Raw genomic sequence first — 17,646 nt, forward strand, 5'->3', positions numbered from 1 at the left:
GAAGGCAAAACGTTTTAAACGATCTCATTGTAAATATAACATATGGGAGCGAATCAAAAAGTCATTTGCATGTATGCGACCAGTCTACTACCATGGGATTAAACTTTGCCAATCAAGAAGATAAGAATATGGGTGGTTTTAACGATTTTTATTTATTTTTTCGTGAAACTTTAACTTTTTTAAACAAAGATGAAATGACATAAAATTAAAGATGGCGGTCAACGTCACACAATGGTTTTCTGTTTTTGTTAAATTAAGTTTTTTTTGTAAATTATCTAACTTTTTAAGTTTATTTCCGATGACTACCACTCAACAAGAAGATGACTCTTTTCAAAGTTGTTCACTTTATTTTAATAACTTATTTACAATGTTGTCTCATGTTGAAATAAAATAAAAAATTTAACAAAAAAAAATAACTGTGGAAGCTTTCGAGAACAAACACGAATAGCGCTGTTAACTGTGAAAGGATTAATCGTTCAGTAACAGTGCAACCAGTTTGGCAAATTTACCGTAACATACCCTTTGAGCGCTTGTTGAACGACATATTGCACGAAGTATTCGTTCAATTTGATGGAACGATTTGTTGTTGTTTTTTCTCTTGCAAAAATAGTGTGAAAATTAAGTGTTACCTTTACATAGAAAGAAAATTTGTTGTTATTCTACGTGAAGTAGAAGTATTGTGCAGGTATGTAGTGTTAGTTAAAAAAAATAAGTGGAAAAACTTCAGAAATTCTGCAGTAAAACTAGTCCAACGGGGCTCCAACTCCTCATGTTAAAAATGGCTCAACAATGGACCTCTGTCTGCCGGGTTTGTTGAACGAAAAAAATGGCATTCGGTTCAACGGTCTGTTTCAAAATCGGCAAACGAAGGTCCCGTGTTGGCCTCCCGTTGAACGATTGATTGGACTTTCATTGGACCAATGATCCAACGTATTGAACCAATGAAGGACCACCGTTGAACGTTTTTTTTCTAAGTGGGTAGACGGAGACAACTCACATTATCAGTTCGAAAAGAATCTTGAATAATATCCGAGTGAGCGAAAAATTTTCATTCAGAATTCCCTGAGAAATTCAGTATGACATCCGAATTAACGCAGAATCCATTGCAACCACCGATTCTGAATGAATCAGTCGGAACTGAGTGAGAAAAAAGCGAGCTGAGCTGAATTGTCAATTCATTTTCTTCGTTTCCGGTTTTGCACGTTTTTGTGCTGATTTTTAGCTAAATTCGAAATATAAGTATGAAACATAACTGGATGACGTGAATACGAATAAAAATGCTTTTTCCACACATCCGAATATCGATCAAATAAGCGATTTGAGGGAGTATCCACAAACCGAATTTAAGAATTTTAAAACCTAAATTATTGATATCTACTTGCCAAGCATGGACAAAAATTATCTATAATTCCTTCAAAAGGTTTCGAATCACTTTTTTGCGCTTCACATTTGAAAGGAAGAAGAATGACTTTAACCAGGGATTCCATGAATATAACCATAAACGAAATTTCTTTATTGTGAGAGCAAGGAACTCAAAAGTAAGCCATATTCACGACAAAACTTTATATAACTAAATATATAAATACAAACCTTCAAGTATGTCAGACATTTAGAACCATTACAAGCCCAGTTCTTCCAAGAATTCGAAATTTCGGCAAACGTATTAGCTGATTCCGGCATAATAGTTATTCACTGATGAGCAAAAAGTTATGCCAAATCTCAGCAAAAAGATGCACTTTGCCAAAAAATCAGTAAATATTTTAAACGAATCTCGGAAAACATAATATTGATTACTAAACAATCAGCAAAATTGTGTGGGGCCGATCTGTATCGGCATTTCACTTTACCGAGCTCGAAATTTGTTTTTAAGTGTGTATCGATGAAAGATTTGCAATACTGAATATTGACAATAATATTGTCTCGTTCGAGGGCGTTTTTGGTATAGCGGCGAATCGAGATACAGATCACCATGATAAATCACCGAAAAATCATTAAAAATGCATACTGTATGCACTAAACAAGTGTGCGCAATGCCAGACCCTGTCAGCTTGGAGCGAAATCAATCTTCAGTTCAGCAACGCCATCGCATGGCATCACATTCAACATATCATGTCAATTGTATGGGTGCGCAGTGCTGCTATTTTGGCGCGCACGAATTTGACATTTCTCTCCCCTACTTCTATGTACGAGATTCGATGCGAACTCGCCTGAGGACGCCATGCTCGCAAAAAATGATGTTGCCAATGATTTATTCGGGAAATGTGAGAGCTGGATATCTTGCTAATATGATGTCTTTGGCAATGCATAAATCAAAACCCTGTTTTAATCCACCTAGTTGTATGATGATGTTTTCCTTGTATAACTCATAATCTCACAAATATAACTGTGGCATTTTTCAAAAAAAAAACTCATTGAATTGGATAGAAATGTTTGGTTGTGCGTTAAGTTATGCTAACTTACCAGTTGAAACAGCTTTGAACACAATCTAGAATTTTTCTGTTGTTTTGCATCATCGCTTTTAATGACGATTCGAAGATTTTAAACACACATCGTTAATATAACATCGTTAATTTAGAATCATTAATTCAACATTCAAGTCAATGTTCGATCCGAAAAAACCCTCCACACTTGTAATGAAAGGAAAAATATGTGTCATCCAATTTTTTTAAAATTCGTATCATATTTTTTCACAAATTCCAAATTTGGTTCAAATACCTCCGAAAAAAAACAAGTAATTCCACATTATATAAAATTGTTTCGTTGATATTTTCGAGGGAACGAAGATTATTTATTTTTTGCTGCTGTTTTCTCAATAAAAATCCCGAATCGGATTTGTGCATTCATTATAACTTGATCAGCTCGTAATAATGGATGTACAATAACAGAAATCAATTTTCGTTTCATATGTCATATTAGCCTGGTTGTGTTAATAGGTTGAATAACATTTTATTTCAACAAATATCAAAAAGAGAAACAGCCATTATTATTATCTGGCTTTTTAATTGGACCTTGGTCCAACTAGTGAATATCCAGTAGCATTTCAACCAAAGCGGTTCCAAAAAGTGCCGTCGAAAATTCGAAGTTGTTAAGAAATTGTGGTCATGGAAATATTATCGAATGAATGAAAGAAAATAATACAACAAATAACGAGAGAAAAAACAATACAACAAACGATGTTTACAATTGTTAAGTTCTATTTATTTCCATTTATTTTCCTGCAACCGAACCTGAATACTGGACATTCATTAACTGAAATTGACTTAAAGAACTAAAACGGAATCTGGATACGAACTCTGAATTCAAATTGAGGCACTGAATTGTCATGTCAAGAAACCAGTTCCAAAAATCTGATTCCAGAATCTAGAATTAGGATTCAGTTCCAGAGTCTTAGTTTAGTTTTAGAACATGTTTTCTGGAACTAAATTCTGAAACTTAATTCTGAAACTAAATTCTAAACCATAATTTGAGTTCAGAATTCAGATGGACCAAATCTAGGTTCTGAATTCAGTTGTAGAACTCAGCTCAGAATCCAATCGAAATGAGGCTTTACACCACGCAGACGACTTCTTTTAATGTAAGAGTTAGTCCAGTCTAACGTTCAGTTCCGTCTAGTGCATGGTTTACCTTTCAAGCAAGCAAGTGTGATAAGTTTTTCTCATTGTTCTCAAAAGAAGGAAAAACTATCTCATACTGTTGGAAATTTAATCATAAGTTATGGATTATATTTCTAATGGCATGGAGAAAGAACTGCGTTGTTACGTTTAGTATATCTCGAGATATTCACGATTAAGTTCTACCTATTTTTCCACAAGGCGAATTTTGAAAAAGTGCTCCATAGTAAGGTAAGACGTATTCACGTCAAAAAAATTTTAAATCATCGAATTTTTGAACCCTCTGAAATGGTCCAGGTTCGGGGGGATTCTCCCTTTTCCTCTATTGGTGGCTCTGGTTTCAACCTAGGACTTGACAATTGTTAATCCAGCTCGAGAGTCAGTTTCGGACCAGCTCGTGATTGGTTGAAATTGACATAAGCAAGTACAAGTTGTTGAAATTTTTATTACTGCAGGGCGGTAGAAAAAGTGTTGTCAGTATCGTCATCGTTCAAAAGCTAAATAATCGCATGTTACAAAGGGAGAAGATTTTCACAATGAATAATGAATAAGAAGAGAAATATTTTTTCTGGAAAAAGAAGCCAGTTGTCTGGTCCTGTCCTAGGATTCAACTAACGAATCTCGGCTGTACTCTGTAGAAAGTAACGTCATGGTATTACATTCCTGTTGTTAATTTTCAACATGTTTGGCAGCTGATTCTAGAGAGAGACGAAGTGGTTCAAAAAGATTGTCATCGAAATTAATAAATACACGGAATATTTTCCAAGTAATTTATTGCTCTATCGTTTCATATACATTCGCCGAGAATAGATATCCTAGAAATGTCCCATCGAAATTCAGCTAAGTAATAACACATGATATCTATATTGGAGTACGTAATTGACGCAGAACTTGCTAGTGGATTTTGCAAAACATTCACAATATCTGTACAATTTTCACTAGCTTTGAAGTTTATTCTGTGTAGTGCAGTGAATGAAAAGTCTGTGTTCAAGGATAAACAATTCGACTGCAGTAAACTGAAAACATACAACTTTGCTTGTCATTTTTCACAAGTTCCACTACCGTTCGCTGAGTAGATTTGAAGCCTGAACTTGTTTACCTCCGATCACTCGAATAGAAGGCAAAACGTTTTAAACGATCTCATTGTAAATATAACATATGGGAGCGAATCAAAAAGTCATTTGCATGTATGCGACCAGTCTACTACCATGGGATTAAACTTTGCCAATCAAGAAGATAAGAATATGGGTGGTTTTAACGATTTTTATTTATTTTTTCGTGAAACTTTAACTTTTTTAAACAAAGATGAAATGACATAAAATTAAAGATGGCGGTCAACGTCACACAATGGTTTTCTGTTTTTGTTAAATTAAGTTTTTTTTTGTAAATTATCTAACTTTTTAAGTTTATTTCCGATGACTACCACTCAACAAGAAGATGATGTCTCTCTTTTCAAAGTTGTTCACTTTATTTTAATAACTTATTTACAATGTTGTCTCATGTTGAAATAAAATAAAAAATTTAACTGAATTGAAATTACTATACAGTGAAACGCAAGTAGAAAATTACAAAAACTGAAAAGCTAACAAAAACTATTCTTTTGTGAAACTGTCGAACAGAACGATATCGAAACTTAAAAGTAATAAATGAGAAAAATGTCTTCAATTGTTCGTTTTCACTAGAAAAAGGTAAAAATTCGCTGTTCAGAAATGATCTATTCTACCCCAAAAGGATCGGCATATCGTTCCTCGCTCATGATCTCAGTGAATTAATAAGAAATCTTAGGCAAAACTCTATTATGTTTTGGAACACGCTCACTATTTGGTATAATTCGAATTTGTCCTTAAGTAAAACGAGAAATAGAAATGAAAGCTCTTCTGTCATTTTGAACGATTGCTGAAGAATCAGATATTTCGACTACTGCTTCGTATTGGTTTAATACTTCCTATAAGATTGGAAGAAGTCGATGCCAGTGATCTTCCCTAGGTTTAACAAATAACGATATTTCTATTATTTCTAATTGCTTTTATTGTTTCGTTCTGTATTTTATGGCATTATTACGTTGAAACATGCTGTAAGAAACTTTTCATAGTGTCGAGTTGTAGCAGTAAGTAAGCTTACTTGCTTATTCCCAGGTCTTAACAACTTCGTTGGCTATATGTGCAAGAGAAAGAAATTTACGGAAAAGGAAGAAATACAGATAATTAAGTTTGTTGTGTACTAGTTATTGTCTTTGTCTAACGAAAACCGAAGCATACTTAATCGCTAAAGTAAAACATAATACAAACAGTAACCATCGAAGGTTGAGAAAACATTTTTATTATGAAAGTAAAGGGGTCTCAAGCGACGTCCACAGGGTCTAGAAAAGCGGGTTTTGATTGAGGGTTTGAATTTAAGCTTTTCGGAGCATACTTTTGGTGTAGATGTACATCCAAATGAAATTAAGATCGAAACAAACATAGAGACGTCACAGAAGCGTTTGTTGCTTGCAAAGAACACAAAGATGTGTGTTGAAGGATTGAGATGAGTTGTTTTTCACTATCTATGAATTAAATATACTAGAATAAATTACTTTACTTGATTGTTTGGTGTGCATCAGCTTCTTAGAATTATATCACTTACTAAACCCACTAGATATAACTCTAAAATGCTGATAATAAATCAATTGCTGTCTCTTCAAGGGTAAGCAGGGATGAAAGGCTGGGGTTTATTGTTGATCACACTCTGTACTCAGTGGCACATCAGTAGGTTCTTCCAGGGGGGGAGGTGTTGGTGATTTTTGTTTTTATGGTAGCTCACAGTGACGCGAACACAGTACCGAATGATGATAACAATAAACAGAACAAACACAGGTTCGAATTGATGAGATTGTGATGACACAAAGGAAAATGTTGGCATTTGATCCGGGTACGATTCGATCATAGTAAATTCCGTTGTTTCATTTCTTTTTCCTCTTTCTCTCTCTCCATCGGTCGTTCGCCGAAAGGAAACAAATACGGTCTACATGGCCCTCGAATGACTTGCCATAATCGCAGGTTTGAAGTGCCCATTCTTTCATTGACCCAATGTCTGGCACAGCACCGTCGGACAGGGTGGTTGGATTGAAGCATGATGAACTTGGTTGGTGTTTGTTGTGGTTTGGGATTTTGGGTGCTGTGATGAGTAACATATTTTGATGGAACAATAGGAAGCTTGTATGGTGACTTAGTGGAAATCGGGGTTGGCTGTGGAAAAAAAGGTAATTATAAATCAATGGAAATCCGCGAATATTTACTAATCACTACTAGGCGCAAGATTTTTGGTATCAGGACTGCATTATCTTGTAATAAATCTATTTTACTCTACAAAGTCATTATATCCATATTCATTTGAACATGTTCATTTATCTACTTTTAAAAAATCATTACTTAGATTAAGATACATAGTTTCTTGACCTCATTAATTCAAAGAGTTGTCTGAAAATTGTTTCATTCGATTCCAGTACAATCCGAGCGTAACAACGAACGCAGGTTGCTTTTATGAAACTGAGTTGAGTTCGCATTAATCGAGTGCGAACTCGGTAAAATAGTCCGGTTCGGAACAGACCCGAGTTTCATATCAATTGCGTTGAACCAGTCACGTACCCAGAGGGAGGGAGGGTCCGAGGGGCCCTGGCCGAAATCAAAAACATATAATTATTTGGAATGTCTCGGACATATGTTATAGAAATAACAAGACAGTAAACGTAATGAAATGTAATACAATATCAGTTCCAGTGGAAAAGTTTAAAGTGTACGTTAAAACAGCCGTAAGAGGCACGCCGAGAATTAGGTACATAAGCAATCTTCAGAAACATTATTCTTTTATCTTTGGGCCCCTCCCGAAATGAAATCCTGGGTACGGGCCTGCGTTGAACCTAGGGACTAACTTCAAACAGACCCTGTCAGCTTGGAGCGGTCTCAATCTTCAGTTCAGCAACGCCATCGCACGGCGTCTCATTCAACATGTCATGTCAACTGTATGGGTGCGCAGTGCTGCTATTTTGGCGCGTACGAATTTGACATTTGTCTCCCCTTACTTCTATGTACGTGATTCGATGCGAACTCGCCCGAGGGCGCCATGGTCACAAAAAAGGATGTTGCCAAAGATTTGTTCGGGAAATGTGAGAGCTGGATATCTTGTTAATATGATGTCTTTGCTTCAAATCAACGGTTCTACAATAGTTAGGGTGGAAACTGGGGCAGACTTGACATCAAGTGGAAATGACATAAGTAAGTAGAGAAATTAAATTCGAATTTTCAGCTTCGAATTAAGCTACGGTTTTTGTAAATTACCGTGTTTAGCAGCAATCGAGCATTTTACCGAAATAAGCAAACTAAAGATATTAATTTGCTGATATCTAAGCTTTAAAACAACAGAAATTCGACAAATTATCATAGTAGCTATTTTATTTCAGTTCTAAACTGAACGGTGCTCATATCTGTAGGCAGAGATGTCTATCTCCTCTGTGTGACGAAGAGCAAGCAAAATTTCTCCCCTCGCACTGACAACTTCAACGAGAGCTCTTCTCTGTCACATTTATACACCACTGCTGTGTAAGTGTGCACGCATCATGAGTGCGTTTGTTTATTTCCTTTTACCTCTTCCACTGAATCGCACCAAAGTGCTAGAGCATTAGCTAATAAATTCTCTGAGGAGGATGCAGATACTTTCACAGAGGTGTACACGCCGGTGAGCACTCTGCTGTATGGTTTTCGTAGATGAAGCGTGGACACGCAAAATCAGCAAAATAAAACAATTTATCGTAAAATTTTCGGTTTTCCTTGCAAATTTTTCATAGCAAGGCCAGATCTACTCTCTCTTAATTGAAGTTCACAGAAGTGTTCGCTCACAATCACGCGCCAGTGGTCACTTGGGTGTATTTAGACGAGAGCGCGTGTGAGCGATTCATGCGAAGAGAATGTGTTTCACTCGCGCCAGCTGCTTTAACCACAAGCACACACTCAAATGCTGTCTATTCGACACTGAGAAGAAGTGCGCCTTCCTCTTTGTGCGGTGCTTTGTTTTTTTCATCCTCGGTGTGGCAAAAATCTGACTCTAGCGTGTATAACTCTGGTGAAATGCCATCTCTGTCTGTAGGTTGTAAAATCAATCAAGTAATGAAATTCTTGGCTTCAGTCGAGGCACGAGTTTTCGACCTGTATGCAACAGTTAGTGTTAAAAATTGTTCCGTTTTTTTGTTTTTGGTTTGTAATGTTTAGTACACTAATACTGTACAATTAATTCGTTTGGCTTAAGAGGTTCGATTTTTTATTTTATTAATAGCGATAATTTCGCTCCTTTCGGTTTTTGAAATGTTTCGGTAGTTTATCGCCCTCAAGTAACCGAAAATTTTGGTGAATGCAATTTATCAGCCAGATTAGAACAAAAAATTCAGTAGTTCTAGAGCTTCCGATATCATAACCGGGCTCTCGGCTGTTCGAACTTTGACATAGATTTGTAAAATAAAATATCAAATCGCATGGGGAAATACAGGAAAGGCGACTTTGCAAGTCATAACCGTAAAAAAATGGTACAATTCTGTCAAAGCAATTTTGATAACAACCAGTTTCTTTGTGACAATAGGATCATAATACTATCCATACAATGATTCTATACACTAAGAACCTAGCAGGTACACTACAGAGATGCTACTTTACAGATTTACATAAAAATTTTTGCTAAATTATTACGAACACTGCACCTCACATTACCATAAAAAACCGTGGTAGCGAAAAACATTCATTCAAAATTCTATGTGGAATTCAGTCTGAATTCCGAATCAATGAGGACTTCAGTGCAAATTTCGTCGCCTTTCTAGAAAATGTTTGCTCAAGAACATGTAGAATTGAATTATTTGAAAATTGCATTGAAATTGAAATTGAATGAAATAAATTCGTGCTTAATCGGTCCAAAGATCAGATTGATGCGGCTCCACAAAATGCACTGGGTTCTTTAGAAACGTTCCCGGTGGATTTTGTCGACCAGCATCGGTCCGATCATCGCGGCCCTTACACGAGAATTATTAATGTCACTTTTAATGATTACTAAAGAAATGACATTCCAAAATCTTATCGGGCCGATCGTAGCGCTTCAATCGGTCCGTCATCGGACAATTCTGCACTATTTGCATCAACCGCGTCAACCTGAAGAAAATTTTACTCTTGAACGAACGAACGAAGAGATACCAAACAAGGCATTTTCGAGCCGACGTTTCCTCGATAGGGTAATAAAGAGTATCGGACATTTATTTTATTGCGAGGCTTTAACCTTACGATCATTCGCAATGCACCATGCAAGCTTTGATCTTTCTCGAAAAGCAATCAAAAGCTTTCGAGCACGATGCGTCTGATGTTCGGGTTTATTGGGTTGGTATATATTCGAATGCAAGGTCTTCTGATTTGCTTGTAAATCTATAGGACCTTTCTTTGAAAAGGTGCGGACAGTTTTCGAAAAGCGGTGAAACGATTTTCTCCCGGGCATTCGTAGAAATTTAGACATTCCTAAAAAAACTGTTTCAACCTTGTCCGAAGATATTGGAATTGCTTCATCCCTGGCTGAAACAGATATCAAAATGTTATGTAACACTTAAAATGTCACGGGAGGGTGCTTGTAACGCTGTCAAAATTTTAAAAAATAACAATTGGAGCCAGGCCCGTGCGCAGGAATCATCCATGGGGGGGTTTCAAGGGAAGAGGGGGGTGTCCAAAAGGCGAAAAGGCGCCTCATCCACTATATTGACAATGTAAAACGAATTCTGACAGGCTCGTGTGCAGAAATCATTAAAGGGGGGGGGGGTTTAAATTATGTCAGTTTATAAATTGATAAAAAATTGACAAAAAATATGAATTGTCAAGTTATTTGCACTTTAATATAATAAGTACTCCATTGTTTATGAAACTTGATTTTAAAAAAATTCTTCATGGGGGGGGGGTTAAAACCCCCAAAACCCCCCCCTGCGCACGGGCCTGATTGGAGCACGTTGTTTCCAACCGAAAAACATGAGAAATTTATAGCGGCCATGATTGTCAATACAAGGAGTATTGAAAATACTTTTGATCGTGTAGTGTAAACTTCATCGGATTGACGAAAATATTGTCAAAAAAATCAAAACTGCTCATTAATCCAACTGAAACTGTTTAATATGTACAATTAACTCTTCTTTCAATGTTCAATATTCAGCTGCAATATTTAATGCTCAAAACGTTTGATATTTTTTAGCAAAATGCGGACACCAAGCCAATTGGATTGGCGGTATTGACAATACTTTAAATTGGTAATGGTATTGACAATACTTTGGATTAACACTAATATTGTCACGTGTTAGAGCCGCTTTTTATTGTTTCGCGTCGTGATTTCACGTGATTTGAACGTGTAATGGTGCAGTAATGACGAGATTTCTATCAAATTTGTAATACATCATTACTTAGTCATCATTAAAAATGACAAAAATAATGTTCGTGTAAAGGCCGCTTCTGGTGAGACTGTCAACGTGTGAGAACGTGGTTGCATATTTATTGTGATGAATGTTTTGAGAATTAGGCTAGATAGAATTTTTATCTGGGCTGAGGCGGTTCGAGCCAATAATCTTTGATACTGTGCCACTAACCGTTGTCATCTGACGCCTTTTAAAATGTAAAATCATTAGAATCATTAGAAAATAACCGGCAAATCATTTCCTAGCATGTAGTCGCGTTGGGAATTATCAAAATACAAGGAAATTTGTGGTGATAGGTGATGAACAGCGAATTTATCACAGCAACTAGGGATGTCGGAATGTCGATCGAATAATCGAGTAAACAATACCCAGATATCGGACTGAAATTAATTTGGTTAGTTTGAAACTAATATTCGGTAGTAAACCAACCGAATAATTCGAAAATTCAATAGTAATAACCGAATAAATAATCAACTAATTGATTAATAACCGTGACAATTTATTAGTTTGGAAATTATATTTGATTATTGAATAATCGAGTAATCAAAAAAATCCGACATCCCTAACAGGAAAGAGAGTAGAAGACGACCGGGTCATGTTTTTACGTTGTTGGTTTGACTAAATATTCACGGGGCGAAAAACGTTTCATGCATTTATCGAATCTAGGTCCGGGTGTGATTTACATTAAAATGTTGAAACTGATCTGAAAGGCATTCTACATTGAGTCGATCACTTCTCCAAAAACGGTGACACCAAGGCTGTAAACCATTTCGCAATTAATTTTAACTTTTGGTTGAAATCTGACACTCGAGTGGTTATTTTTATGTCAATAATAACTGCTCGAAAGCATGGTTTTGTTTGACAGATAGATGGTTATTTTCCGGCACTGAAAAAAAATCTTGCGAAGAAAATTCTAACATCAATTCTTTAGTTAAAATTATTTCCAGTGCAAAATAAACCCAATAACTTCTCATCGGTTAAAATTTTAAATGAGCCGCAGTTTTAGTTAAATTTAACTACTCGACACAAAATAACTCAAGTGTCAGATTTTAACCAAAAGTTAAAAGTGACCGCGAAATGGTTCACGCCTAAAAGGTTATTTTACTGCATGACAACGTTCGGTTTTATATTATCAAACCTATTTGGAACGCTCAGATGGGAAGTCCTACTCAACAGCCCATGTTTCCCTGATATAGCACCGTCCTATTTTTCCACTCATAAGAGGACCTAACGTCGTCACCGTCAATATATTCGAGCTCTGTTAGAATGATGGGAAAAGTTTTACCTAGCGAAGGACAATACTTTGCCTGATTATCATTGGTAGCCATGTTTTACTATAAAGTTACAACTTCATCAAAACCAATGCAAACTTAGTTGCGAACCTAATACGTGAACGTTAAATCGGGCTATCATTAAAGGGAATGCTAGAATAAAAGTCATATAATTATTCGCAGTCATTTCGTTGAAGTCCTGATACCATGGAATTGTACACGCATTTTACCGTAACTTAAAGAAAATAATTCAAAAATCGTCTATCAAACTTCAACTACGCATTGATCACAAATAGTATCGCTATGTACATTGAAATTTAAATGTGTTCGAAAATTACGTTAGGTATAGTAATACTGCAATATTTTTACAATGGAATGATACTTACTAAAACAGTATGGGATAAGGTGAGAAGAAAAACTGAAGCACGACAAATGAATATTCAAACACAGTGGAGAAATGCATGACATATTTGAATTGATTGTGCGAGTAAAGTCGACAGAACTTCTCCAATCCATGCACTGTTACCAGACGAAAGCATATCCACTCCGGGCTGGTGGATCACCGAACGAGAAAGTATAGTTCCGGTGGTCGTCTTTGGAGATCCGCTAGGGCTTGTTAGAGGAGGATGGTGACAGGTATGCAAGCACTCAAAATGCAAATCGAAATGGTTGATGGGGGACTTGAGGGTGTGAATGGTGCGGTCAATTGCTCTCGTGAAAGAAAACGCCGCACACAACACCCGGCGGTCATAGGCTGGGACATTCGCCAGGTTCCTACCTGCCGTTAGCCAGGGCAGTCTTCGCTAGGCTGAGGTAGAGAAGGAGAAGCTTTAGGGGGTTAACGGTTAGTGAATGAATAGTAAACACACGATCACTCAGGTTTTTTTTTGTTAATGTTTTAAATATATTTAAAATGCATTTTATTTATATTTTCTTCCATTTTTAGTTTTGTTTTTCTTTCGTCTTTACTACCGACCTTCTCTCTTAGCTAGACTTTTTGTAGTCTTTTGTTTTTTTTTAGCTACAATAATGATAATCGTACTTGTTTACTACTGCTGTTTTCCTGTTTTTGTTTTTCACTGAACAATGGGAGTAAAAAAAACTATTGTTGAACAAACTTCACACAGTCATATCTCTTTTTTCTTTACTTTAATTATGGTTATAGTTGAACGGATTTCGGTCACCACGAAAATTCGTTCACCTTGTTATTACTAGCTTGCTTTCATTTATCAACAATTGCAGGGGCTATTGATAACAATTACAACGGATATTTGATTTGTGTTCCAACTCGCTTGCTTGCTAACGCTCTTTAGACTCTCTCTCCCGACTATTCAAGTAGATTAGTTTCCGGTGTGGTTATTTATTCCTATGATTTGTTGTTTTACACCAGTCCTATTGTTAGTGTATATGTAGGTTGTATCGTCAACTGATTTTTTTTTTTGATTCTTATTCATAATCTAATCCATTTTGATGTCTTCGAATCGCAGGAAAAAGGAAGAAATCATGGGAAAAAATTTCATACAATAATTATCTAATTACGCTAATTCCGGGTTCCTTAAAGCTCAGCCCCAAATTTCGTGACACAAACAACATCCAAAGATTTTAACCGTTTGCTGCACTTTAACGCAATGCAGATTGTTGAGTTCAAATGTTGCGTCAATTTTGCATCAGTAATCAAAAGTTTACTGGATGGAATAAATTTCGTCCTGATTCTGGGTTTTGCTTCAACCATTTTTTTTCTTTTTTGGTAGCAAATCCAACTAAAAGAACCAACCACATTAGGCACACATTCGTCTAGGCAAAAAATTTGCTTTTGCATTGAATCAGTAGATAAGAAATGTAGCAAGGAAGCCCAGCCCAGCAAGGCCAGAGGCAAACTCCTTAGAACAGAGGCGATCCGGGCTGCTGTGAAGTCGTCTATCGTTTCGCAGCTGTTTTTTTTCTCAAAACGGACAAATGGATTTGTTTTGTAAATTTGGTTTATATTTGAATAATAAGTAGTAAAATTAGTTAGTCTTGGTTTCTAATAACTGTTCGCTAATCACTAGTTTTTCTTTTTCTCTCTCTCTCGAGCCATAAGAGAATGTGTAAAAATTTTCTGTGGCTGCATACAAGAGTAAAATTCTACAGTGTTTTTGTTATTCGGACGTTAAACGTGAGACAGTGAAAAGGAGAAAAGTTTTCGTGTGGGTAGATTTGCAATTGTGTAAAGATATTATGTTGTAGTAAAAAAGGGCAGGGTTGTGAGGTTCTTCAAAGTCTTCAAACAACGGTGTCAATTACGGTTCGCACTAGATGCTTGAGAAACCGGATGGAACAGGATGGTTCAAGTCGGTAGTGCAAAACACCATCAGTATGAACAAACTGTGGGAGACTGTGATAGGACACACGTTGGGATAGGTACATATTGCTAGATTTTTTTTACTGTTATTGTATTGTTTTAACTTTTCTTTCTACTGCTCAGCCCATCTCGTTCCTGTTTTGCATACTTTGATACAATGTACCAATTTGCGGAAGATAATTTTGATTAAATTTAATAGCTCTCATCAAGTCAAACTCAGATTCTGAAAGCCTAAGCTAAGTGCTCAATCGAATTAATTGGGTTAGAAGTTATGCGGGAAGCCATTGTTCGCACGTTCGCTTTTGTTCCCGGCACAACTTTGGGATGTGACCAAGCAAATTCCCCCTAATTAGTTATAAGCTTTCTAGTGCACACAGTTCTGTCTTCCTTGTGTGTGTGTATCTCTGGAATAACTACCATCCCAACGAACATGAGAAACCTTGAAATGATCAAATCAGCTAACTTGCAGCAACAAACAAACAAACAATCATTAGTTATTAGGGGTTCACCATAATCGATTACGTAGCGGGATGATGTTAAATTAAATAAGTTATTCTTTCCGGTGTGTCAAACATAAACTCAGAATTCATTCATTCAGGTGTTCAAAGTTAAATTAACGTTCTCTACTTGTAAGGTAAATTGTTCTTCGAAAAAAAAAAGAAACCCACTCAAACACACTCCACTCGCTTATCTCTTACAGTACGAAACGATTCTGTCACTAGCGATGTCATATAGTTTTACACTTTCTTACTTTGCGTGAGGGTTAATAGTGCATGCCATCAGTGTGGAGATGATGCTAATATAAGTAAAGGTGAACAGTTTGACAGTGTTGTAAAAATTTGGTTATTTTGTCGTAGTTTCAAAAATTACAAATCAGAGATATTCCTGTTTATCTTTTCTGCAGATTTGTATTTGTAACTGTGTATAATGTATTGTTGTTAATATTGCATTTCTAATTCACAATTATTTTCGTTTTTGTTTGTTTTTTTTCTCAGATGAAATGTATATAAATATATACGATTGTATAGCAACGTTGTATAATAATGATTTGCGGTTAACATGCTGATTTTTGCAGTGTGTAGAAGTAGAAGTTAATTGTAAAACAAAAGATGCACGATGGGGTCCATTATTGATTGAGATTTAAAATGGAAACGATTTCTTAGGAGAAGTACATGTATCTTACAGAGGAGGTAGGACATATAAACAGGTAACTAGGCAACTAAAAACGAAGAATCTTAAGAATAGAGATGAAAATAATAATAAAAAAAACGTTTAACAATCATTTGCAATCACAAATCACTTAAGAATTACTATCAGCTTCTAGGTTCATTTCGCTAAAATCATTCGTTCTAACTCGATCACACATGCGCGCACTTCGCGAATCACCTAAGTGTGCACTTCTTCTTTGCATTTCTAGTTGTCGTTTCGGAAGCTTTCAGATGTGCTTCTTCAGATTCTTTACTCGATGGAAAACAAACCAATCGCACACATTGCTTCCACCGATGTCGAAAAACCACATTTGAAATTTCAATTCATGTTTCTCCGAATGGACCAAATCCCATTTTTTTGTATAACTTATTACGCCTTCGCGCGAAATTTATCTTTAACTTAAATTTCATTAAATCGCCTATGTTATTTTTTGTTGTTGTATTTTCCTAACTTCTTTTGTTGCCCGCGACTGTTAGTTTCTTGTTTTTTTTTGCAAGGTTGGTTTGTTGTTTGTTTGTTTTTTTTTTAGTACGGACCCCAAAGAATGTAAGCAAAAAACACTGCCCACGCTAACACTAGCCAATGCATAGTTTTGATATAGCTCTCACCGTCACTGATCCTTCTGGCGACGAGCTTGAGAATTTCATCAAGCAGTACTACCGGCAGTGAGAACTTCATCACTGTAAGCCATTCGTCACCGTTCAGCGGGGTTACCTGGAATACGGACTGTGGAGGATGGAAGAAAAGAAAATATGAGTTGATTAGTAGTTCGCTATAATCAATAGTGGAATATCCTTCTATTCGTGATTTATTCAAGACGCCTTAAACTAGGCGTCTGTTTCCAGTACCTAACAAGAGAACAGACCAAAAAAGGCTGCAGAAAGAAAATCCCTGCTTCCATCTCTGTTCTCCCCAGTGACGCTAATAGTGCATGTGATTTTATTGTGCCTCGTTATGTCGCTTGACAAAATCCCGAATAGGAAAAGCTACGGATTTGAGTTCCGTCTATGTGCTAATTTGTTCGCAAATTTTCACTTTTGTGATTGCATCTCGTCAGCCTTTTCTGGTCTGTTTGTCCGTTATGTTCTGGTAAATTTTATTTATTGTTTTTTTTAGTAATTTGGTATACTCAGAAACTGAACACTACTAAATATTTCAGTTTCGTCTCGTTTATACATTAAAAAGTGATGTTAGACCAGCGGTTCCCAAACTGTCCTAATCGATTACTTATTCTGAATATATCTTTTTGCAATGAATTAATGTCGTATTCAAAAATTTTAAATATTGGGATATCGCGAAAAAAAAAAGCTATCACTCCAATTTTAATCAATTCTGATCTAAACATAAGATAAATCAAGATGCTATCGAGAAAACTTCTTTTTTTGAAATTTCCGGTAAAAATCACACCGGCCGTACAAAGCCTGAACAGGTACGGAGTTCCGTTTGATCGGGTTGCCTTCTGAACTGCGACATTCATAGCGTCTAGATTAGTTCAACAGACCAAAAACGATTTCCTTGGATTGGGTTCGATCAGACGCGTATCCAGAATAATTTTTGTTTGAATTTCTTCATTTTATGGTTGACTTAAATATCTCAATAAAAGAGTTTCCATAATATAGGAGAGATGGGAGCTAAACCTAACACTTTTTGACAAATGAAAAAAAGGAACATCCCTTATAACTAGGCCGTTTCGTGTGTTTTATTGCATATTTCATCAAAAATTTTTGATTTTTCGTTCGTTTGATTTCTATTTTTCAA

The 17,646-nt window shown here is 36.1% G+C and overlaps 1 protein-coding gene across 4 annotated transcripts in view; it reads right to left on the reverse strand.

Annotated features, from left to right (window-relative positions):
* Nucleotides 1-4,367: 4,367 nt before the first annotated feature.
* Nucleotides 4,368-17,646, reverse strand: part of LOC131435608 (calcium-transporting ATPase sarcoplasmic/endoplasmic reticulum type) — a 112,655-nt gene continuing 99,376 nt past the window's right edge. For 3 of the 4 annotated variants that reach the window (XM_058603674.1, XM_058603672.1, XM_058603673.1), the window contains exons 10-11: nucleotides 16,497-16,614; nucleotides 4,368-5,765 (exon numbers count right to left, since the gene is read on the reverse strand). In XM_058603674.1, coding sequence (XP_058459657.1) covers nucleotides 5,737-5,765; nucleotides 16,497-16,614 — 147 coding nt within the window. In that variant the 3' untranslated portion in view covers nucleotides 4,368-5,736. Of the gene's footprint in view, nucleotides 5,766-5,896; nucleotides 6,836-16,496; nucleotides 16,615-17,646 lie in introns of those variants that run through there. The other variant, XM_058603675.1, reaches the window with a different exon arrangement.

This window comes from Malaya genurostris, chromosome 3 (assembly GCF_030247185.1).
Source record: "Malaya genurostris strain Urasoe2022 chromosome 3, Malgen_1.1, whole genome shotgun sequence".
NCBI lineage: Eukaryota > Metazoa > Arthropoda > Insecta > Diptera > Culicidae > Malaya > Malaya genurostris.